The 23,940-nt window shown below is 42.3% G+C and overlaps 1 protein-coding gene across 37 annotated transcripts in view; it reads left to right on the top strand.

Moving 5' to 3' along the window:
* LOC108697306 (transcription factor 7-like 2) overlaps positions 1-23,940 on the top strand; it is a 137,279-nt gene that overhangs the window by 27,954 nt on the left and 85,385 nt on the right. For 22 of the 37 annotated variants that reach the window (XM_041570769.1, XM_041570766.1, XM_041570767.1 and 19 more), the window contains exon 4: positions 10,227-10,283. The exons of the other annotated variants lie outside the window; for them this stretch is intronic. In XM_041570769.1, coding sequence (XP_041426703.1) covers positions 10,227-10,283 — 57 coding nt within the window. The remainder of the gene's footprint in view (positions 1-10,226; positions 10,284-23,940) is intronic. 37 annotated transcript variants of the gene reach the window in all.

The raw sequence follows: 23,940 nt of genomic DNA, 5'->3' as shown, positions 1-23,940 counted from the left end.
GTGCCATATTGATTCCCTTAGACAGTACAGTATGAGGGTATAGCTTATTGTGTACCCAGAACATTCCTTCTCTGTATATTTGTATTTATACATATGGGAGGAGGAGGTGCCATATTGATTCCCTTAGACAGTACAGTATGAGGGTATAGCTTATTGTGTGCCCAGAACATTCCTTCTCTGTATATTTGTATTTATACATATGGGAGGAGGAGGTGCCATATTGATTCCCTTAGACAGTACAGTATGAGGGTATAGCTTATTGTGTGCCCAGAACATTCCTTCTCTTTATATTTGTATTTATACATATGGGAGGAGGAGGTGCCATATTGATTCCCTTAGACAGTACAGAATGAGGGTATAGCTTATTGTGTGCCCAGAACATTCCTTCTCTGTATATTTGTATTTATACATATGGGAGGAGGAGGTGCCATATTGATTCCCTTAGACAGTACAGTATGAGGGTATAGCTTATTGTGTGCCCAGAACATTCCTTCTCTGTATATTTGTATTTATACATATGGGAGGAGGAGGAGCCATATTGATTCCCTTAGACAGTACAGTATGAGGGTATAGCTTATTGTGTGCCCAGAACATTCCTTCTCTGTATATTTGTATTTATACATATGGGAGGAGGAGGTGCCATATTGATTCCCTTAGACAGTACAGTATGAGGGTATAGCTTATTGTGTGCCCAGAACATTCCTTCTCTTTATATTTGTATTTATACATATGGGAGGAGGCAGGTGCCATATTATAAGTATATCTCTATACACAGACACTTATAAACATGTATAAGATACACCCAGTGCCCTGTATTCACATTTGTTCTGTTTCTAATTATTAGAATTAAAGTCGACACAAACATTTTGCGGGAATTGAAAAGCCCCCCCCAATCTTTTCTCGCTAACCACTTCCAGCGTTTTAGACTCTTCCAGACGCTAATTAAAAACATTTTATGTGTCCTCTTAAACATTGATTTTCCCAGATAAAAAAGCTTTGTAAGCGGGGCAGCTTCTCTGGTACCTGGGGCTGTCTGGCCGCAAGCTGAACCCGTAGGTGAGACGCAAGATCTACGAGATATGGGAGACGTCACCTGGCAGAATTATAATGAGTCAAGCAACTCTTTGCAGTGCAGCCCTCCTGCTGTCCAGTGTTGCCAGTGATCCCTTGTTGCCTGTATGGATTATGGCCGGTCCCTATCTATGGCAGTAACTGTATAGCAGATCATGTAGTATTGGGTCAATCAGATCTCCAACAGAACAACACAACATTTCAGTGCAGGAGGGCTGGCAGCTACCTGGGCCGAGCTGCAGAACTACTCCTTACCTTTACAGCCCCGTAATGCTGGAGACAGACAAAGCAAGACGATTTCTCATAGAGGGGCTTGTTGGGGTTTACCTCGGTGGGAATTAGTAATTTGGGGTAGTTATGTGCCTACTTTTAGTAGTTTAGGTAGCTCATGGGTTAAAAAAAGACCTTAGTAGTTTTATGTACCTCTCCCAGAAACCATAATCACACTAAGGGGGTTATTTACTAAAGTCCGAATGCAAAAATCACGAAAAATTTGTGATTTTTTTGTTATATAATCAGACTTAAAAAATCACAAATTTTTTCGGAATTTATTAAACTTTGAGGATGGAAAAGTCTGAATCTCATACCTGTCGAGGTTGCATATGAGTCAATGGGAAAAGTCTGAATGATTTTTTGATGTGCGCTGGGTTTCGTGCAATACCTTGAAGTTTTTGGGTGAAAATTCCAAAAAATGGTGAAAATCAGATGAAAAAATCTGAAAAAAACGTGAAAATCAGATTTTTACCCGCAAAGCTGTAATAATAAATAAGCGTAAAAAAAAACCCGAGCAGATTTGATTGGAGTTTGTAGCAATAAATATTGAGATAAATTTAGACTTTGATAAATAACCCCCTTATTCTTTCTACACCTAAAACAGAGGGCTCCCCTCTAAAAGCCGTGTTTTGCGATCTGTCTGGGGATTGTGGGATTTGTAGTGTTACTTTAACTACAGGGCCTGGTCGTAAGTAATGAAACACTACATTGTATTCATGGGAATAGTTCAACCAGAGCCCTTGTGTGTTCCCAAGTGATCCGCAGAGATCTGGGCGCACCAGGGCGAGGGGGGCCATGTGTTCTTCATTTTTCACATTAGACTCTTTTTTTGCTGGAAGCTCCCCAGCCCAATTCCGACACCAGCTAATCACATTTGTGCTCATCATTCACGTACACTGGTTTTGTAAATCAGCGAAAATCAGTTTGTGTTCCAGAGAGTAAAGGGCCTGTCTTTGTTCAAAACCCCTATGAGCGCCAACTTAATTCCTCAAATTCAATTTCAGTCCCCCAGCCCGCCCTTCACTTTTACCTTGCAGAGCTCCATGTGAATTATCCTTGCTTTCTTTCATTGGAAAATGCTCCCAATTTACCCCTCCCCCTGCAATTAGGGAAAAAATGGCTCTTTTAAAGTGACACTGCTCATGGCACAGGGAACCTGTTATCCAGAAAACTCCCATAGACTCCGTTTTAATGGAATAATCCTCATATTTAAAAATGATTTCCTTTTTCTGTGTAATAATAAAACAGTCGCTTGTACTTGATCCCAACTAAGATATAATTAATCCTTATTGGAAGCAAAACGATTGGGTTTATTTCATGTTTATATGATTTTCTAGTAGACTTAAAGGGGTTGTTCACCTTCAAACAACTAGTTGTTATCAGATAGATCACCAGAAATAACGACTTTTTCCAATGACTTTCTATTTTCTATGTGTCACGGTTTTTCTAATATTGAAGTATAAAGTGTCATTTCTCTCCTTCTGAAGCAGCTCTGGGAGGGGGGGTCGCCGATCCTGTAAACAGTTCTAAATTGATACATTTAGTTGATACATTTCTTATCTTTGTCCCTGCTGAGCAGAATCTCTGGGTTTCATTACAGGCAGCTGTTAGAATTGATACAATTGTTGCTAATACTCCAGAGATGCTGCTGAGAAATGTATCAACTAAATGTTGCAAAATTGTAACAGTTCAGAATCTGCACCTGGATTACTGAGCTGCCAGACTGAAACACCAGAGACAGGGACATTCAACTTTAAACTTAGATTTTGGAAAAAACGTAAAAAATAAATAATGGAAAGTAATTGGAAAAAGTCATTATTTCTAGGGAACAATCTAAAAACAACTAAATTGAAAAAAGTGTTTGGAAGGTGAACAACCCCTTTAAGGTATGAAGATCCAAATTATGGAAAGATCCGTTATCTAGAAAACCCCAGGTCCCGAGCATTCTGGATAACAGGTCCCATACCTGTAATAATAAAACAGTAGCTTGTACTTGATCCCAACTAAGATATAATTAATCCTTATTGAAGGCGGAACCAGCCTATTGGCTTTATTTCATGTTAACATGATTTTTTTAAGTATGAAGAGCCAAATTACGGAAATATCCATTATCCAGAAAACCACAGGTCCCGAGCCTTCTGGATAAATGGTCCCATACCTGTATTAGTAGTGTCTATCACCTACAAACAGCTTTTGAATGTAGTAAAACACTTATTTGTTTTGCTGTTTTTGAACTACCAAATCCAACCTGCGAGTGTTATTACAGGGATAAAGAGGGAGGCGTTGTTCCGGCCAGCCTTGCGTCGCGCGTCTTCGCAGTACATTGATTAATCAGTTTGTTTAGTTGGGTGCCGGCCAACGGAGATGGGGCTCTTGAAGCAAAATGTAAAGCCGCTTTCTTTTTAAATTCTGCCTTCAACACAGCGTGGGATCAATCAGCAGCAATTGCTTCGTTTGTAAGGAAAAGAATTTTCGTCGATTTCCGCAGTATTTTAGCTGATTGGCCGCGGATGGTATAATGTAGCCAAAGGGCTGTAAAAGGCTGTGTCCTGATAGTAACCCTGTAGCTGTTTACTATATAGATGTAGGCAGACATCGTACTTGGTATATTGGGCTATGTCCTGATAGTAACCTATGGGGGTACATCCGTATCACATTATATCCTCACCCCTCCATTATATTCTTCATTTGTTCCATGAATCAAACCTAAGGCCTGAGAGCTTGGGGGCCCCAATGCTAAGCGCCAATTATTCTGCAGCTCCCCCGAATAGGTTGTAATGGTCACCCCATTTCCCTTGCCTGTATATTTACTGGGGTTGGGAAGTTTCTGCTGAATTTGGGCTATGTCCTGATAGTAACCTGTAATTATATCCTCACCCCTCCATTATATTCTTCATCAGTGATGTCATTATAGTTTTATTGGCCCATGATATCATCATAGTGCTGTATGAAGCTTCTTCTTTAGCCACAGACTTCTAGTAATACAGGGTCATTTGCTGGAGTCTGAACTAGACTATAAGGAGAGGAGGGGGAGGCAAATTATTCTCTCCCTGTATCTGGCCCCTAGAGTCGAGTCTTCAAAGCAAAATGCTAAAGGCGTTATCTCTCTGTGCTCCTCAGATCATTGGTTGCACAGTTATATAAACTCCCAGTGGCTTTGGATCAGTCTTGGGCTTTTGGACAGTACCTCTGTTTAGTAGCTGCGAATATCATTAATATATAGGAGTCTGTCCAGTGTTTATCATTTTATTATACTAAACCAGGGGGTCTACAATGAATGTATTTCACCTTGGTCAGAATTGAACCTGTGGCCTGAGTGCTTGGCGGCCCCAATGCTAAATGCAAATTATTCTGCAGCTGTAATGGTGACCCCATTTCCCTTGCCTGTATATTTACTGGGTTTGGGAAGTTTTTGCTGACTTTGTGTGATCACCCCCACAATCTGGCACTTGTTTTTTCCCACCGCACCCGACTGGCGGGGAGGCGTCTGATTAGCCCCTTCCAGAAGCCGCTGGCTGATTGCTCTCAGATACGACTTAAGCTCCGGCTCTGGGGTACATCACAATGGATTTCACAGGTTTTTATCTTATAAAGTCTAAATTAACAGCTGGTTTGGTCTGAATTCTCCAAGATCTGACTGAGGGATTAAGGGCCACTCTCCAGTGAGCCAATCTAGTTTCATTTATTTCAGCTCTATCGGAATGAATCGATGGCCGTTTCTTTTGAACATAAATCTGTAATCGCTCGCTGCCCCAAGATGCCAATCTGACGTCCGCTCTCGTTCCCAACTAACCAAAAAAGGGAAAATAAACGGCAGAAACTTTGCTTGACGCCACGTTATCTGTGTATCCTGCGTCCAGTCAGCGTTTGCAAATAACAATCATCATTTTTATCAAATTATGTTACAGTGATACAATGGTACACGTCACAATGTGGGAAGGTGCAAGACTTGAAGATCATATAAGGGGCAGATTTATCAAGGGTCGAATAGTAAATTAGAATTTTCGAGTTTCAACATTCACTCATTTGAATTTTAATCCTCCTATTGGAATGTAAATTCGAATGTGAGATTTATCGCACCTCGACCATGGAAACAGTCCTAATTCGAATATTCGCCACCTAAAACCTGCCGAGTTCATGTACAAGTCATTGACAGAGGTCCATTGAGCCATTTGGAGATGTTAATAGCCTTCCTGACATTCAAGTTTTTTTTTTTTTTGGGAGAAAAATTAGATTAGTACAAATCGAATACCAATCAAATATTTTTGGGTTGGAACCATTTGATAGAATATTTTTTTTTCTTAAATAACCTCCCAGTCGAATTGTGAGTATATTAGAATTTGAAAAAACTCACATCAATTCGAAATTCGATAAATGGGCCTCTGAATGTTTGAGGTCCGCTTTCTGTTCTCCATGCCAGGGGGTGGGGCTTTCTCAGGAGGCGGTACATATTTCTGACAGGATAGAGTTTTAAGGTGGCCATAGACGTAGAGATCCGCTCATCATCGGCAAATCTCTCCCCGATATTGCCACATTGAAGTGGGCAATATCGGGCTGATCCGATCATGGGCCCTAGTGCCCAACGATCGGGTCAGAATGGAGGCCAAACGAGCGGCGGATCACAGGACCTCATCCATGAAAAGATGCGACTGGATTTTTTAACCTGCCCAATCGCCATCTGCCCGACTTTTGGTCAGATATCGATGTGGACGCTCGTTGGATGGCCCTACACATGGCCGATTAGCTGCCGACTCGGTCTGCCGGCAATTTTTATCAGCCCGTGTATGGGGGCCTTTAAGGCGGCCATAGATGCACCAATATTATTCTAAGAAAGATCTTTTGTATGATAATCGGTGTGTGTGTGGTGGGGGATAACGTGAATGATATTGGTAATCTTGACGATTGGGCAGGGCTGAAAATGTGAAGGTGCCCGTACATGGTAACGTTAATGCTGAATCATCAGATAGAGCTAAATAAATTCTTTTTGTTTTTACTTTAATAACTGACACTCTGGAGAACAGAAAGAGGAGACATTTTTACCATTATGATTTTTCTATAAGATGTTGGACAAGTTGGACTGTAGTTGGTACCATTTGCACAGAGAAGTAATATCTGGTATTTCATTTTATTTTGTCATTACTTTGAACTTGAGTATGCAACCTAGGCGCCCCACTGAATCCCACCTCGGCACTTTCCTGCAGCGTCGAGGCTACCGGCCGACGGTCGCTTGTAGTCAAGATGACTTATATTTACAAGATGGATATTCAAAATAATATATAAGTGGGCTTAGTTATGTGACTGGATCAGCCTTTCTGGACCTGATTCTGTTTGAAAGCAACATTTAGAATTTTAAAGGGGAACTAAACACATTGTGAACTGTTGGAAAAATGACTATCCTGTTACTGCAAGTAAGTCCCAGGAGTCATTATGGTCTTGGCATTCGAGGTCTAAAAACTACAAAAGGTGCCAGTGTTCCACTCCCCGAACCCATGCGGATAACCTAGATCACTACCTTACCCTGCCCACTTTCTCATAAGCTCCTCCCCTTGCAAAAATGACTTATCTGGTGTGAGTATCACAGCACCTCCTGAACTAGTGCCCATCTAATTATGGTGAGAGAAGAAATGTGTGCCCAAACTATCAATATGCTCCGTAACTACTAGGGATGCACCGAATCCACTATTTTGGATTCGGCCGAATCCTTCGCGAAAGATTTGGCCGAATACCGAACCAAATCTGAATTTGCATATGCAAATTAGGTGTGGGAAATTGGAAACATTTTTTACTTCCTTGTTTTGTGCCAAAAAGTCACGTGATTTCCCTCCTCGCCCCTAATTTGCATATGCAAATTAGTATTTGGATTCGATACGGCCAAATCTAAATCCTGTTGAAAAAGACAGAATCCAGGATTCGGTGCCTCCCTAGTAACTACCAACAATTAGTACCTGAGCACATACTAGGGCTGCTGCTGGTCCCTTCCACAAAAACAATCTCCCTTTAAAAGTAAAGTTGACCATAAATGAACTTTTGGTTTGATGTGTGCAGTGGTATTCTAACGCAATTTGCATTTCATCTTCCATTGTTAGGATTTTAGCTTTCTGGGCATTACTGCCCATAGCAACCAGCCAAGTTCTGCGTGACAGAACAAAGGGAGACATTCATTTAAGAACCAAAACCAACTGCAAGTAGGGAATGACTTTTGTCTTTAATATATATGCCAACTGTCACCCTTTATTTTTCCACTCATTGCCATGCCCCTACCCCCTGTCCTATGGTGGCTATTGTGAGTATTGATATAACCTGCCCAACCAGTGGTACATGCCCGTTTAGAGAAGCCCAATTCTGTTCCTTTACATTAAAATCATTTTTTTAATTGTTAAAAGAAGAAAAATGCAGGTACCCGTCATGGCCAAGTATTGCGATGTGATTTTAGTTCCCCTTTAGAAAGTCAGTATTATTTTTGTTGCTGCTTATATTTATTTTGTTCAGATATGTCCAATATGGGGATTCTGTTGCTCCCAGAATTCCACCTAAGCCTTGTGGCTGTCAGGGAATGCTGGGAGTTGGAGGCGGTGGACCTTTTTCTTTTAAAGTGCTATTAATTTACATCTTACCAGACAATGTCATGAAAATATTCAGCCACTTTGCCATCTGAACTGCACCAGTGACCAAGTTGGGGGATCCCATGGCCTCAGCAGCTCTGTAATTAAAAGGAAAGAGTTATTAAGTAATAACGCCCAGGATATACCTGTGGGACCTTTAGTTTTAGGGTGACATCTAGGGAGTAAAATAGCACCAAAAGTTGCAGCTTTTGCACTATAAATTGAGAATAAACATACTAACTTGGTATATTTCTCTGACTGCTGCTGCTGGAATGTCAGGCTGTGGCTTTAATGGAACAGTAACACCAAAAAATGGAAGTGATTTAAAGGTATACAATTTACTGTTGCCCTGCATTGCTAAAAATGGTGTTTTCTTCAGAAACTCTACTATTGTTTATATAAATAAACTGCTGTGTAGCCATAGGGGCAGCCATTCAAGCACAGGATACACAGTAGATAACAGATAAGTACTACTATAGTTTATATAAACAAGCTGCTGTGTAGCCATGGGGGCAGCCATTCAAGCACAGGATTCACAGTAGATAACAGATACCTACTACTATAGTTTATATAAACAAGCTGCTGTGTAGCCATGGGGGCAGCCATTCAAGCACAGGATTCACAGTAGATAACAGATACCTACTACTATAGTTTATATAAACAAGCTGCTGTGTAGCCACTGGGGCAGCCATTCAAGCACAGGATACACAGTAGATAACAGATAAGTACTACTACAGTTTATATAAACAAGCTGCTGTGTAGCCATGGGGGCAGCCATTCAAGCACAGGATACACAGTAGATAACAGATAAGTACTACTATAGTTTATATAAACAAGCTGTTGTGTAGCCATGGGGGCAGCCATTCAAGCACAGGATACACAGTAGATAACAGATAAGTACTACTATAGTTTATATAAACAAGCTGCTGTGTAGCCATGGGGGCAGCCATTCAAGCACAGGATACACAGTAGATAACAGATAAGTACTACTATAGTTTATATAAACAAGCTGTTGTGTAGCCATGGGGGCAGCCATTCAAGCACAGGATACACAGTAGATAACAGATAAGTACTACTATAGTTTATATAAACAAGCTGTTGTGTAGCCATGGGGGCAGCCATTCAAGCACAGGATACACAGTAGATAACAGATAAGTATTACTATAGTTTATATAAACAAGCTGCTGTGTAGCCATGGGGACAGCCATTCAAGCACAGGATACACAGTAGATAACAGATAAGTACTACTATAGTTTATACAAACAAGCTGCTGGGCAGCCATTGAAGCACAGCATACAAAGTAGATAACAGATATGTTCTGAAGAATCCCATTGTATACTACAAAGCTTAACTGTTATCTACAGTGTATCCTGTGTCTTTTCTAAATTTTCAACTCTGAATGGCTGCCCCCATGGCTACACAGAAGCTTGTTTATATAAACTATAGTAGTACTTATCTGTTATCTACTGTGTATCCTGTGCTTGAATGGCTGCCCCCATGGCTACACAGAAGCTTGTTTATATAAACTATAGTAGTACTTATCTGTTATCTGCTGTGTATCCTGTGCTTGAATGGCTGCCCCTATGGCTACACAGCAACTTGTTTATATAAACTATAGTAGTACTTATCTGTTATCTACTGTGTATCCTGTGCTTGAATGGCTGCCCCCATGGCTACACAGCAGCTTGTTTATATAAACTATAGTAGTACTTATCTGTTATCTACTGTGTATCCTGTGCTTGAATGGCTGCCCCTATGGCTACACAGCAACTTGTTTATATAAACAATGGTAGAGATTCTGAAGCAAACACACCAATTTTACCAGAACATGACATTATATTTTCATTACTTTAAAACACTATCTTTTTTTGGTGGTACTGTTTTTTTAAGAAGTCATTCCATTTGTTTGACAGACGCTCAAGGCTTAGACTCCTCCCTCTGTATCCCTGATGCAGCTCTTTATTGCAATATGGCTGCCTCCATATAGAGACCAAACAGGCTGAATATTTCCAGAACAGAATGATGAAAGAGAAATCTCTGCTTACAATGAATGAAGCCCAACTTATATATATATATATTTCTATTACCCATTAGCCCCGAATGTCACGAATCAAATCAGATTGAAAATCCATCTCCTTTCATTTTTCTCCTTTTCTGTTATTTATTTTGGGTTGAGCTGAAAAAGGAAATTGTTTGTACTGACATATGTTTCTGTTTGTGCATGTAATGTAATTGGAAGCGCTCAGTGCCATGCTTACGCCAGTTTCTTCTTCATCTTAGTGCGTGAATGTACCACTAGATCTGCATTTAGCCTCTTGTTGCAGCCCTTTCATGCAGGTAGGCCACTTTCAAAATAGGCTTGTTGCTATGGTGAATAATAGAAGTAGCTTTCTGTGTGGGTAACCTCTGTCTCCTACTTGGACTCTCCATTCTGCTCTTTAAAAACCAAAAAGAAAACCGGGGGAATAAAATCTCATGTGTAACTTGTCTGAGCAGTGAAATACAAAAGCGGGGAGTGTGCATGAGGATTAACACAATGTCCAGTGTGTGTGTGTTTTGTATTGTCTCTGCAACACAAGCACTGGGCAAAACTCACAATAATACTTTTATATATAGATCATGATAGAAGCAACCTGCAGCCCCCCAGCACTGCTGAAACCTTCCCAGGTGCAAATGATTAACAGTCCCCAAGTTTTACTTCTCTGCAGATTTACCTGTTTTATATTTAACTCATGTCACAATGTAACAACTTGTCTGCTGCAGAGTATGTCAAAATGTGTTATATCATTATATTTATATATACAACATAGATGGAACTACCATATTGCTCTGGGCATACAATACCCTCATACTGTACTGTCTAAGGGAATCAATATGGCACCTCCTCCTCCCATATGTATAAATACAAATATACAGAGAAGGAATGTTCTGGGCACACAATAAGCTATACCCTCATACTGTACTGTCTAAGGGAATCAATATGGCACCTCCTCCTCCCATATGTATAAATACAAATATACAGAGAAGGAATGTTCTGGGCACATAATAACTATACCCCCATACTGTACTGTCTAAGGGAATCAATATGGCACCTCCTCCTCCCATATGTATAAATACAAATATACAGAGAAGGAATGTTCTGGACACACAATAAGCTATACCCTCATACTGTACTGTCTAAGGGAATCAATATGGCACCTCCTCCTCCCATATGTATAAATACAAATATACAGAGAAGGAATGTTCTGGGCACATAATAACTATACCCCCATACTGTACTGTCTAAGGGAATCAATATGGCACCTCCTCCTCCCATATGTATAAATACAAATATACAGAGAAGGAATGTTCTGGGCACACAATAAGCTATACCCTCATACTGTACTGTCTAAGGGAATCAATATGGCACCTCCTCCTCCCATATGTATAAATACAAATATACAGAGAAGGAATGTTCTGGGCACACAATAAGCTATACCCACATACTGTACTGTCTAAGGGAATCAATATGGCACCTCCTCCTCCCATATGTATAAATACAAATATACAGAGAAGGAATGTTCTGGGCACACAATAAGCTATACCCTCATACTGTACTGTCTAAGGGAATCAATATGGCACCTCCTCCCATATGTATAAATACAAATATACAGAGAAGGAATGTTCTGGGCACACAATAAGCTATACCCTCATACTGTACTGTCTAAGGGAATCAATATGGCACCTCCTCCTCCCATATGTATAAATACAAATATACAGAGAAGGAATGTTCTGGGCACATAATAACTATACCCCCATACTGTACTGTCTAAGGGAATCAATATGGCACCTCCTCCTCCCATATGTATAAATACAAATATACAGAGAAGGAATGTTCTGGACACACAATAAGCTATACCCTCATACTGTACTGTCTAAGGGAATCAATATGGCACCTCCTCCTCCCATATGTATAAATACAAATATACAGAGAAGGAATGTTCTGGGCACATAATAACTATACCCCCATACTGTACTGTCTAAGGGAATCAATATGGCACCTCCTCCTCCCATATGTATAAATACAAATATACAGAGAAGGAATGTTCTGGGCACACAATAAGCTATACCCTCATACTGTACTGTCTAAGGGAATCAATATGGCACCTCCTCCTCCCATATGTATAAATACAAATATACAGAGAAGGAATGTTCTGGGCACACAATAAGCTATACCCACATACTGTACTGTCTAAGGGAATCAATATGGCACCTCCTCCTCCCATATGTATAAATACAAATATACAGAGAAGGAATGTTCTGGGCACACAATAAGCTATACCCTCATACTGTACTGTCTAAGGGAATCAATATGGCACCTCCTCCTCCCATATGTATAAATACAAATATACAGAGAAGGAATGTTCTGGGCACACAATAAGCTATACCCTCATACTGTACTGTCTAAGGGAATCAATATGGCACCTCCTCCTCCCATATGTATAAATACAAATATACAGAGAAGGAATGTTCTGGGCACAGAAAAAAATGTAAAAAATGTTCTAAGGAAATTATAATTTTGCTAATTAATTATTTTTTACATATTATGAATTACGACATGTTTCCTCTGCCGCTTCAGGTTTGGAAGTTTAAAGTGTTGGTATTTGGGCAAATAGTCAGTTGGGGAGGAGCTAAGAGGGCATCAAGGGTTATCTTGGAAAAAGCCGTAGGTGTATGTTAAGAGTTAAATGGGGCAAATAGGGTCCTATAGCTCAAGTGCAAATATTTCAATTGACTTACACCCCCACAATTTATTAGGGAAGGCAGCTCAGAACCTATTATTAAGGGTTGGCACATAGAAGACTCCCTGCACCCTCGCTATTTAATAGCACAGTGATGGCTGCTGGGATTGTTTCCTAATAATTCAGATCTACAAGTTACGTAACTCACCCCAAACTTGTTCTTTAACATCTTAACTGATACATTTCACCTCCCAGTGAATCTCTCCTTAACAAGTGAAAGTACTTCTAGTTTCCCGCCCGCATTCCTATGAAATCACCTTCTTGTATCTCCCTCCCACACTCTCCCATTATATAAACATCTCTCCTGTCCTTTCACTTATATACACTCAGCCAGCGAAATACAGTTATTGCTTATGGTTATTGGTATTGTAACTAAACCAGATCTACTGAGTGAACGTCTACTGTCTATACTGACTTTTCTGTTTCATACCCTTATTCATGTCCGGCATTACATTACAGCCCCCTCAGCTCATAACAAGGTTACAGATATATAGAAACATTGGGGTAACAGTCACCCTGCTATAGTTCCAGGGGTACCCAGGGTACAAATAAGCACTCACCCCAAATCTCCCCCTAACTGACCTTCAGACTGGGCCCCCTTAGCTCATAACAAGGTTACAGATATATAGAAACATTGGGGTATCACCCTGCTATAGTTCCAGGGGTACCCAGGGTACAAATAAACACTCACCCCAAATCTCCCCCTAACTGACCTTCAGACTGGGCCCCCTTAGCTCATAACAAGGTTACAGATATATAGAAACTTTGGGGTAACAGTCACCCTGCTATAGTTCCAGGGGTACCCAGGGTACAAATAAGCATCACCCCAAATCTCCCCCTAACTGACCTTCAGACTGGGCCCCCTCAGCTCATAACAAGGTTACAGATATATAGAAACATTGGGGTGTCACCCTGCTATAGTTCCAGGGGTACCCAGGGTACAAATAAGCATCACCCCAAATCTCCCCCTAACTGACCTTCAGACTGGGCCCCCTCAGCTCATAACAAGGTTACAGATATATAGAAACATTGGGGTGTCACCCTGCTATAGTTCCAGGGGTACCCAGGGTACAAATAAACACTCACCCCAAATCTCCCCCTAACTGACCTTCAGACTGGGCCCCCTTAGCTCATAACAAGGTTACAGATATATAGAAACATTGGGGTACAGTCACCCTGCTATAGTTCCAGGGGTACCCAGGGCACAAATAAACACCCCAAATCTCCCCCTAACTGACCTTCAGACTGGGCCCCCTTAGCTCATAACAAGGTTACAGATATATAGAAACATTGGGGTGTCACCCTGCTATAGTTCCAGGGGTACCCAGGGTACAAATAAACACTCACCCCAGAAGTGGTAAGCCGGCATTTGATGGTGGTGGGCAGGGAGAGCAGGAGAAGAGCTCAAGCTGCACCCGCCATGTGCGAAGAAGCGTTCGAGTTCGGTAAACCCGCAGGTATCGGGTCGGCCCGCACATCACTAGTGGAAACCCTAATCCCTGCAGGTAACTGCAGCCATTGTAGGTGACAGAGGCCCAGCAGCCTTCAGACAGTCACATGACAGGAAGTCTTTTATGCATAGGAAAGTGGAAAGTCATATTTTGTTGGTTGGGATTTAGCATGTATTTGCTACAGTTTATTTGATATAAATCAATGTCTGTTCCTGATTGAGTGTCCCTTGTGGTGCAACCTTGTGGCTCTTAGCGCGTCTGTCCCATTAAATTCCTCCGATGAAAAGAGCTTTTGTCTGCGAGGGTCATGGGGGGTTTGTATCTCCAGAGGAAGGTTACAGGGCTACATGGTGACAGGCAAGAGCAACATAAAATGCTGAGCCAGCAAATTTGGATCAGAGATTTCCAAACAAGCCTTTTATATTACATATAGGACAGAGCTGCCGTGTTAGTTGTGGTGCTGCTGCTACATGAATATGAATCAGGGCAGTCTGGTAATAAGACTGGGGATACATTCCTACATCAGCAATAATTAGACTTTTATTGTAAGAATTCATCACAGTCAGTGCTGTTGGTATAAGGGACATTAAGGGCCCAGAACATGATGGGGTGCAGCTTAAAGTCGCAGCACCTTTAAAAAAAACTTGGCCTTCTAAGTATTGCTGAACTACAACTTCCATGTATTGGGGAGGCGGTGTATAACAACAGTTAAATGAAGGCAGTTGTACAGGTATGGGATCTGTTATCCGGAAACCCGTTATACCTCAGAATTATGGAAAGGCTGTCTCCCATAGACTCCATTAAAATCAAATAATCCAGATTTTTAAAATTGATTTTCTTTTACAGTAATAATAAAATAGTAGCTTGTATAGTAATAGTATACTGTAATAATAAAATAGTAGCTTGTACTTGATCCCAACTAAGTCATAATCAATCCATATATAGCAGTTATATAAATATATAAATAAATGATGATGATGATGCTGGGGTATCATTCCTGCTTTTAACCTATCAGGGCAGAGCCACATGGTCAGATTCGGGGAGACTAGTCGCCTGGCAACAAATCTCCTCTTCTTCGGGGCGACTAATCTCCCTGAACTGCCTTCCCCTGACTTCCCACGGGCTAGAATGAAAATTGGCAGCAGGATGGCACTTGGAGAGCTTCTTTTTTCCGAAGTCGTCCGTTTCACTTCGGGCAACTTCGGAAAATGAAGCGCGCCAAGTGCCATCCCGCCAGCAATTTTCATTCTAGCCGGCGGGAATACAGTTTGGGGAGATTAGTCGCCCCGAAGAGGAGGAGATTTGTCGCCGGGCCTGAAAATGGGCCCAGTGGAGTCCGGAATGTTGCCTGCCTTACATTTGCAATTACTAGCTTGCCGCTAATATTTTGGTTTGTCTACAAATACGTCTCCAGTTGCAGGCGTGAGACCTACAACGGATGATTACCTGTATGGGTAAGAGCACTCTAATTTTGACTTAAATTGTAATCTCCCTGAATCTGACCATGTGTCTCTGCCCTTAGGGGACTCTCCCTGCTCCAGAGTTGTGGCCTATAGAGAACAGTATGGGAAAAGTTATTTGTGGCCTATGGATCATATCATATTGGTGCCTGTGATATACAAAGTATCTCTTGTGGCTTTGTGTTGGTAAATAGTATAAAACACATCCCCTTGTGTATCAGTTATTTCCCTTATTCTCACTGATACATTTATCTATTGGGTTTTCCGGGGCTTCATTGCTAGGCCCTGGCACATTGCTGGATTATGGAGATCTCAATGTTATTGAGTGACTCCGGATTAAATGACTGAGTCCTCAGTGCGGTGACAGATTCCATCCGCAGGATGAGGGGGATCAGCTTATTAATAGACTTCCGCGTTTGCAGCCAACATGGATCTCAGCTTCACGTTCAGCCACTTTTCATTCTCTTCCTCCAAGGCATTTAGTTTGTCCGGCAGACCTGAAGGAGAACTGACTTCTGCTCCATTGTTTCAAGAGTCAGAACCAGAAAACAGCAAGGGAGAAACGAATCCTGCTTTCATTCAACATTTAAACAGCTATTCCTGTTTCTCTTTAACTTGGCTCATGCTGCAGACTGCACTGCTTTGTATACAGCCATGTATAGTATATGGACACTGTTGACTTTGTACAGTATACCACTGAAAGGGAAATAGTTAATTGGCAGTTACTGGATAGCCGGGTCTGTGCTCCTGGCCCACATTCTCCCACATTAATGGCCAATTGGTGTGTTGGTGGCCCCCGGCGTGTCTGTGTAAATGGGGGACCTAGGGAATCTTCAGTAAATACTGAGGGAAATTGTCAAGGGAGCAATTAGCACTAAACACAGAGAGCTCGTTCTGATCGGCCTAATGAGGAAGTTCTTTGGGAATGGGGACATTTGCATTCAGACTGTAGGAAATGTCTCAGTGCCAGCACAATTCTTGGGTACAAATACTCTCACACAAAGGCATGTGCATATTTATATATATATATAAATATATATACAGGTACAGTACATATTTATTTTATATACCTCCATATATGCAGCCATTGGGCCAGAACGCTCTGTTATACAGATAGCTAGAATCTCAGCTGCCATAAAGCAGGACAGGAGTGCTGCTTACAATGGGGATCAGATAGGATCTGTGCAGCCACTGGGACAGAATGTTCTGTTATACAGATAGCTAGAATCTCAGCCATAAAGCAAGACAGGACTGCTGCTTACAATGGGGATCAGATAGGATCTGTGCAGCCACTGGGACAGAATGCTCTGTTATACAGATAGCTAGAATCTCAGCTGCCATAAAGCAGGACAGGACTGCTGCTTACAATGGGGATCAGATAGGATCTGTGCAGCCACTGGGACAGAATGCTCTGTTATACAGATAGCTAGAATCTCAGCTGCCATAAAGCAGGACAGGACTGCTGCTTACAATGCGGATCAGATAGGATCTGTGCAGCCACTGGGACAGAATGTTCTGTTATACAGATAGCTAGAATCTCAGCTGCCATAAAGCAGGACAGGACTGCTGCTTACAATGGGGATCAGATAGGATCTGTGCAGCCACTGGGACAGAATGTTCTGTTATACAGATAGCTAGAATCTCAGCTGCCATAAAGCAGGACAGGACTGTTGCTTACAATGCGGATCAGATAGGATCTGTGCAGCCACTGGGACAGAATGTTCTGTTATACAGATTAGGGATGTAGCGAACGGCGGAAAAAATGTTCGCGAACATATTCGCGAACATGCGTCCAAAAATGCGAACGGTTCGCGAACGTCGCGAACCCCATAGACTTCAATGGGAAGGCGAATTTTAAAAGCTAGAAAAGACATTTCTGGCCAGAAAAATGATTTTAAAGTTGTTTAAAGGGTGCAACGACCTGGACAGTGGCATGCCAGAGGGGGATCAAGGGCAAAAATGTATCTGAAAAATACATTGTTGACACAGCGCTGCGTTTTGTGCTGTAAAGGGCAGAAATCACACTACGTCACTCAGGTGATGTTTCTGGACACGGAATGTGAAAAAGCTCACACAGCTAGGTGGCACTTGGTTAAAGACTGGGCAAACAATGCCTGCAAGGGCAACGTATACAGTAGTGGATACGGAATATATTATTGCTGCTGTAAAAACATCACTCAGGTGATGTTTATGGACACAGAATTATTATTGTTATTTAGACAGAATGTGAAAAAGCTCACACAGCTAGGTGGCACTTGCATACCTCCCAACTGTCCCTCTTTTGTACTGGAAAGTCCCTCTTTTCTCTGCACTGAACAGCCAGAAAAAAAACAGTTTCTAACTTAATTGGCTTTTGGCAGAGAGCTCAGAACAGCTAACAGGTGCAAATAAGATACTTTGTAACAATTTTGACTCTGGTTGGTGCTGGTAGTGGTGAACTACTAGGAGGAGCAGCACACCAGTCCCACTCCCCAACACAGCTAGACTAATAGCACTGGGCTCTTATAGTAGCAAAGTAAAAAAACAAAAAAGAAAATAAAAGCAGTCCTTACAAGGACTATTGGGTTATTACAGCAGTCAGCAGATGAGATCAGAAGCAGTGCCCACAGCAGCTACATACAGAGCACTGCAGTAGAAGGTAGATTACTAGTCAGCAAAGCTACCTAAGCTTAAATGTCCCTCAAACCCCTGCAGAGTTCTGTCCCTACAATACAGAGCAGTATCAAGTAGATTACTAGCCAGCAAAGTTACTATCAACTGTCCCTCAAATCACTAACAGCTCTCTCCCTACACTAGCTCTTCCAAGCACACACAGGCAGAATGAAAAAACGCTGCAGGGCTTCAGTTTATATATGGAAGGGGAGTGGTCCAGGAGGGACATGTATCTGCTGGTCTGGGGTGAGAGGGCAAAAATAAGCGCCAGCTAAGGCGAACCCAAATTGGCGAACGTCGCGCGACGTTCGCAAACATTCGGCGGACGCGAATGGTCGATGTTCGCGCAATTAGTTCGCGGGCGAACAGTCCGCGACATCCCTAATACAGATAGCTAGAATCTCAGCTGCCATAAAGCAGGACAGGAGTGCTGCTTACAATGGGGATCAGATAGGATCTGTGCAGCCACTGGGACAGAATGTTCTGTTATACAGATAGCTAGAATCTCAGCTGCCATAAAGCAGGACAGGACTGCTGCTTACAGTGGGGATCAGATAGGATCTGTGCAGCCACTGGGACAGAATGTTCTGTTATAGAGATAGCTAGAATCTCAGCTGCCATAAAGCAGGACAGGACTGCTGCTTACAATGGGGATCAGATAGGATCTGTGCAGCCACTGGGACAGAATGTTCTGTTATACAGATAGCTAGAATCTCAGCTGCCATAAAGCAGGACAGGACTGTTGCTTACAATGGGGATCAGATAGGATCTGTGCAGCCACTGGGACAGAATGTTCTGTTATACAGATAGCTAGAATCTCAGCTGCCATAAAGCAGGACAGGACTGCTGCTTACAATGGGGATCAGATAGGATCTGTGCAGCCACTGGGACAGAATGTTCTGTTATACAGATAGCTAGAATCTCAGCTGCCATAAAGCAGGACAGGACTGCTGCTTACAATGGGGATCAGATAGGATCTGTGCAGCCACTGGGACAGAATGTTCTGTTATACAGATAGCTAGAATCTCAGCTGCCATAAAGCAGGACAGGACTGCTGCTTACAATGGGGATCAGATAGGATCTGTGCAGCCACTGGGACAGAATGCTCTGTTATACAGATAGCTAGAATCTCAGCTGCCATAAAGCAGGACAGGACTGCTGCTTACAATGGGGATCAGATAGGATCTGTGCAGCCACTGGGACAGAATGTTCTGTTATACAGATAGCTAGAATCTCAGCTGCCATAAAGCAGGGCAGGACTGCTGCTAACTATGAGTATAAATTAGGATTAGCTGATGCTAAGGCGTTGCCTATGATGGCTATTATATAAAGTATATTTCCTAGCCCTGAGCTACTGTTTGAGATATATACAGAGAGAGAAAGACTAATCCCTCCTTTTAGATAAAGTTGACATTTATGTTTTATGGAGTCACTGAAGGGGCAGTGGGAATGATTGTTATACTTCTATCCTTTCTTTTTTATCGGGGATGTTGTGAGCCCCCTGGGTGCAGTTTTTCCTGGGCGCACTTTATATAACCAGGGCACCCGTCTGGGTAAAGACGTCGGTATCATCCATTTCCCCTCGCTCCTGATTCTGCTGCTTTGTTTTAGCACCTAGGCAAGTAGATCCTCTCCACCTCCTCTTGGCCGGGATTTTACCATATATCACAGGCTTCTGGGCTAAGAGCCGGGGACTATCCCTCACCGCACTGGCAGCCTTTGATCTCTCGCTTTGGAGGTAACATCAAACGAAAGGCTGAGAGAGGCTCCCACTGTATGAAGCTCAGCTAATAGCCTGTCTATGGTGCGGCAACATTGCTGAAACTGCACTAAGCAGCCATTTAATTTCCAGCAAAATGCACCACCGACCAATCGCATTTTGTTTTCCTCGCGCCTCTCTATTTTCAATGCACGTATTTAATATTCCTTCAGATGTCGCATTGTATTCCCTTCATTTCCATTCTTCCAAAAATTGGAAAGGTTTTATTTTGGTTTGATTGCCAGGGGTAGTGTAACCCATAGAGACATTAATTAGGTCCCTGTCAATGGCATTGTGAGTGGTTGCTATGGGAATTATCCTGGTGCAGAAATTTGCTTTTGCTTCTGTGAATTCCAGTCTGGCCTACATCAAACTGAAGGCAAACTTCCCCTTTAAATGTTAATGTAGGTTAATTAGCAGCCTTAATAACCATTAAATCAAAAAAGGTCTTCACCCCACTTCAATCTGGACACATGACATCCACATTAGTGGCAATTAGTTTGCATGAATATTCAATGGCTGCATAAATACTAGTACAGTCTGCAGCATGCAGTCGTTAGGACTGTGTCTAAGTATCAGCGGGATACATCTGTATTTATGAATTAATGAATACAGGAAACAGTCGCGCTCATTGCATCCTATATGCTGATTAACAGCTTCCTTGGTGTAATTGTGATCCCCTCCAGAGGGGCTTCCCCAAACATGAGAGGAATTTGGAGAAGGATGTTGCATTTAAGCAGGGATGTCCTTAAAGGGAATGGAAACACAAATTTACCATTTTTAATAACAAAAGAAAATGTAATTTCTTAGCAACTGCCCAATATTAATTAATGTATGGAATTTTGCTACATTGTTTCAAGAGGCAGAAGCGCCAGTGAAAAGGATAACAAGGGAAGATACACGCACCCCAAAATTTCTTAGTCATATAGGGTTCCGATTTGGTTTGGCCAGGCTCTTGGGTTCAGCCGAATCCTGCTAAAAATATCTTGGATTCAGCCAAATCCTGGATCCGATGCTTTCCTGGTTATTTGCCACCTCGGGTTGAGAATGTAACAGACTATAAAGATAAGTACAGAAAATGACAAACTATAAAGATAAGTACCATGAGGGATCCAGTCCTCTAGAGGGCCCAGTCCAATGGGCTCCTAAAAATGTGATTTTTGAGTATATTTGAAGAACTGAGAATCTTTACAAAGTTATGTGTGGCCCTTTGGATTCCACTGGATTCTTCCCTTCTATTAAACTATTTTCAATCTCCCAAATCTACCACGGTGGCCCTTCAGCTGATTATGAAGTTCAGCACCCTATGTTACCCAACAAACAAAGGATGGATACCACCATCATCCTTCCCTACAGACTGTGTTTATCCCTATCGCCTAAGGCTGCCCTAAAGCTGGTGCCTCATGTAGTGGATTATTGACCTGTGGATAGGCACAAGCTGTGAACCCGCCTTTCTGCTCCTAAAACCTTTTTGACATGCCTGCACTTGGAGGCACGATTTGGCCCAGCACAGAGGTAGCTGAATTGGATAAACTTTGGATGTGAAAAAGTGTATCTGATGTATGTTCAACTTTACTAGAACTGACTTGCCCTACTATTACCACCTTCTCATTATCGTATATTCATCACATCCTACTGTACATCTTGCCCTGCTGTCTCTATCTTGCCCAACTGTCTCCATTATGTCCTACTATCTCCATCTTGCCCTACTGTGTTCATTTTGTCCTACTTTCTCCATCTTGTCTTACTGTCTCTATCTTGTCCTACTGTCTCCATCTTGCCCTGCTGTTTCCATCGTGCCCTACTGTCTCCATCTTGTCATACTGTCTCCGTCTTGCCCTACTGTCTCCATCTTGTACTACTGTCTCCATCTTTTCCTACTGTCTTCATTTTGTCCTACTGTCTCCATCTTTTCCTATTGTCTTCATTTTGTCCTACTGTCTCCATCTTGCCCTTCTGTCTCTATCTTGCCCTACTGTCTCCATCTTGTCCAACTGTCTCCTTCTCACCCTACTGTTTCCATTTGTCTCCTTCTTGTCCTACTTTCTCCATCTTGTCCTACTGTATCCATCTTGTCCCACTGTCTCCATCTTGTCCCACTGTCTCCATCTTGTCCGACTGTCTCCATCTTGCCCTACTGTCTCCATCTTGCCCTGCTGTCTCCATCTTGTCCTACTGTCTCCATCTTGTCCTACTGTCTCCATCTTCCCTACTGTCTCCATCTTGCTCTACTGTCTCCATCTTGCCCTACTGTCTCCATCTTGTCCTTCTGTGCTGCAGTTATATTAAAGGCCAGTAGATTGCAAGCTTATGTGCTCAGTGACTCTCCCTACATCACAGGTGGATGAGCCCCGCACTTGTCTCTTAAAATGCAGAACCAGCGAGTGCCGAGATCCATTTTGCAGGTTGACGGCTGCTTTACATGTGCATGTGGTGGGGGGCAGGAGATCAGAGGGGTCCGGTGCTCATGCTGTGAAATATTCAGCCGTGTTCAGGAAAGCGCTGCCAAATTGAAGATCGATATTCATGCAATAAAGTAATTTGTAATTATGCGTCTTCTTAAATCTGTGCCAGAGATCAGACCTTTCAGCTCCCATATATTGCCCGGCGCATATATGAATATTTAGTTATTTTCTCTCTCCCTTTGCTACAAACAGAGAGAGAGAGACATCAAACGTGCGCCCATGAATAATGCACTCGCCCTGTGCGCCTGAACCTCGAGAAGCGGAGAGTTCCCGGGCAGAGCTCAGCGTTGCATTCATTTGGGACTCATTTATTAAACAATTTAGCGTTGGACACACAGTTTTTTTTTAGTGGATCTGATTTGTTTTGGGCTTTTTAGAAAAGGGAAGGTGGATGGAGCCTGGGGGCCCCGCAGAGCCTCTCTCTCTCTGCTGGGGGTGCAGTGCAGACCCCGCTCACTGTGGTGTGGGAGCTCAGTAGATGTGATGGATTTAGCCTGAGGCTCTGAACCCTGCGGCCTGCCCAGAACCCCAGAATTACTTTCCTGCTTGCAAATTGCCTCTGGCTATTTGAGCTGCTCGCTCCTTTCTTTCTCACTCACTTTAAAGGGAAAGGAAAGCTCTAAAAAAGTTGCGTTTGTGTGTTTTAAAATTCATTGGCTGGAAAAAAAGTTTCAGTAATCCCAAAATGTATGAAACAGATAGAGGTATTTAGAGGTTAATAATTATCTGTATCTATATGTATCTATACATCTGACCCTCTGTCCAATTATCTATCGCTCTGTATATCTATCTATCTGTCTGTCTGTCTGTCTGTCTGTCTCTCTCTCTCTCTCTCTCTCTCTCTATCAATCATATATCTCTCTCTCTCTCTCTCTCTCTCTCTCTCTCTCTCTCTCTCTCTCTCTCTCTCTCTCTCTCCAAGAGGGTCATGGAGACCCACATTTGGGTCCAAACTAAGAAACTATAGCTTAAGGATCTCATTCTTATTTCTTCTGATATACTGTATGTGTTTGTCTGTCTATTGCATGCCTCTCCATATATCTGTCTATTGCTATATGTATCTGCCTGTCGACGAGATGTGCCCATCTGTGTAAAGACATGTATATTGTACCTCCCAGTCCTTGATAAGTGGAGTCTTTAAGATTATGCTCCTGAATCACCCTGTCCACATCCAGTTACAATCAGACATGTCCTTATGCAACTCAAAACACACCCACATTTCTGTAAGCCCGTCCTCTTCAGGGTTCACAAGTCAGGGCTGTTCCCTTCAAATCAGGACAATATGCATTGCATGCTGAAACTTTGATGCTGGAACCCTTACTATTGGATGCCAACCAGAATCAGTGGGTGTCCTAGGTTACCCGCCATTATTATAAGTGTGCATTTTTATTACTACTACGCGTATTGAAAGTCAGCATCAGGCCGA

The sequence above is a fragment of the Xenopus laevis genome, chromosome 7S (genome assembly GCF_017654675.1).
Source record: "Xenopus laevis strain J_2021 chromosome 7S, Xenopus_laevis_v10.1, whole genome shotgun sequence".
NCBI lineage: Eukaryota > Metazoa > Chordata > Amphibia > Anura > Pipidae > Xenopus > Xenopus laevis.
This window is presented reverse-complemented; position numbering and strand designations above follow the sequence as displayed.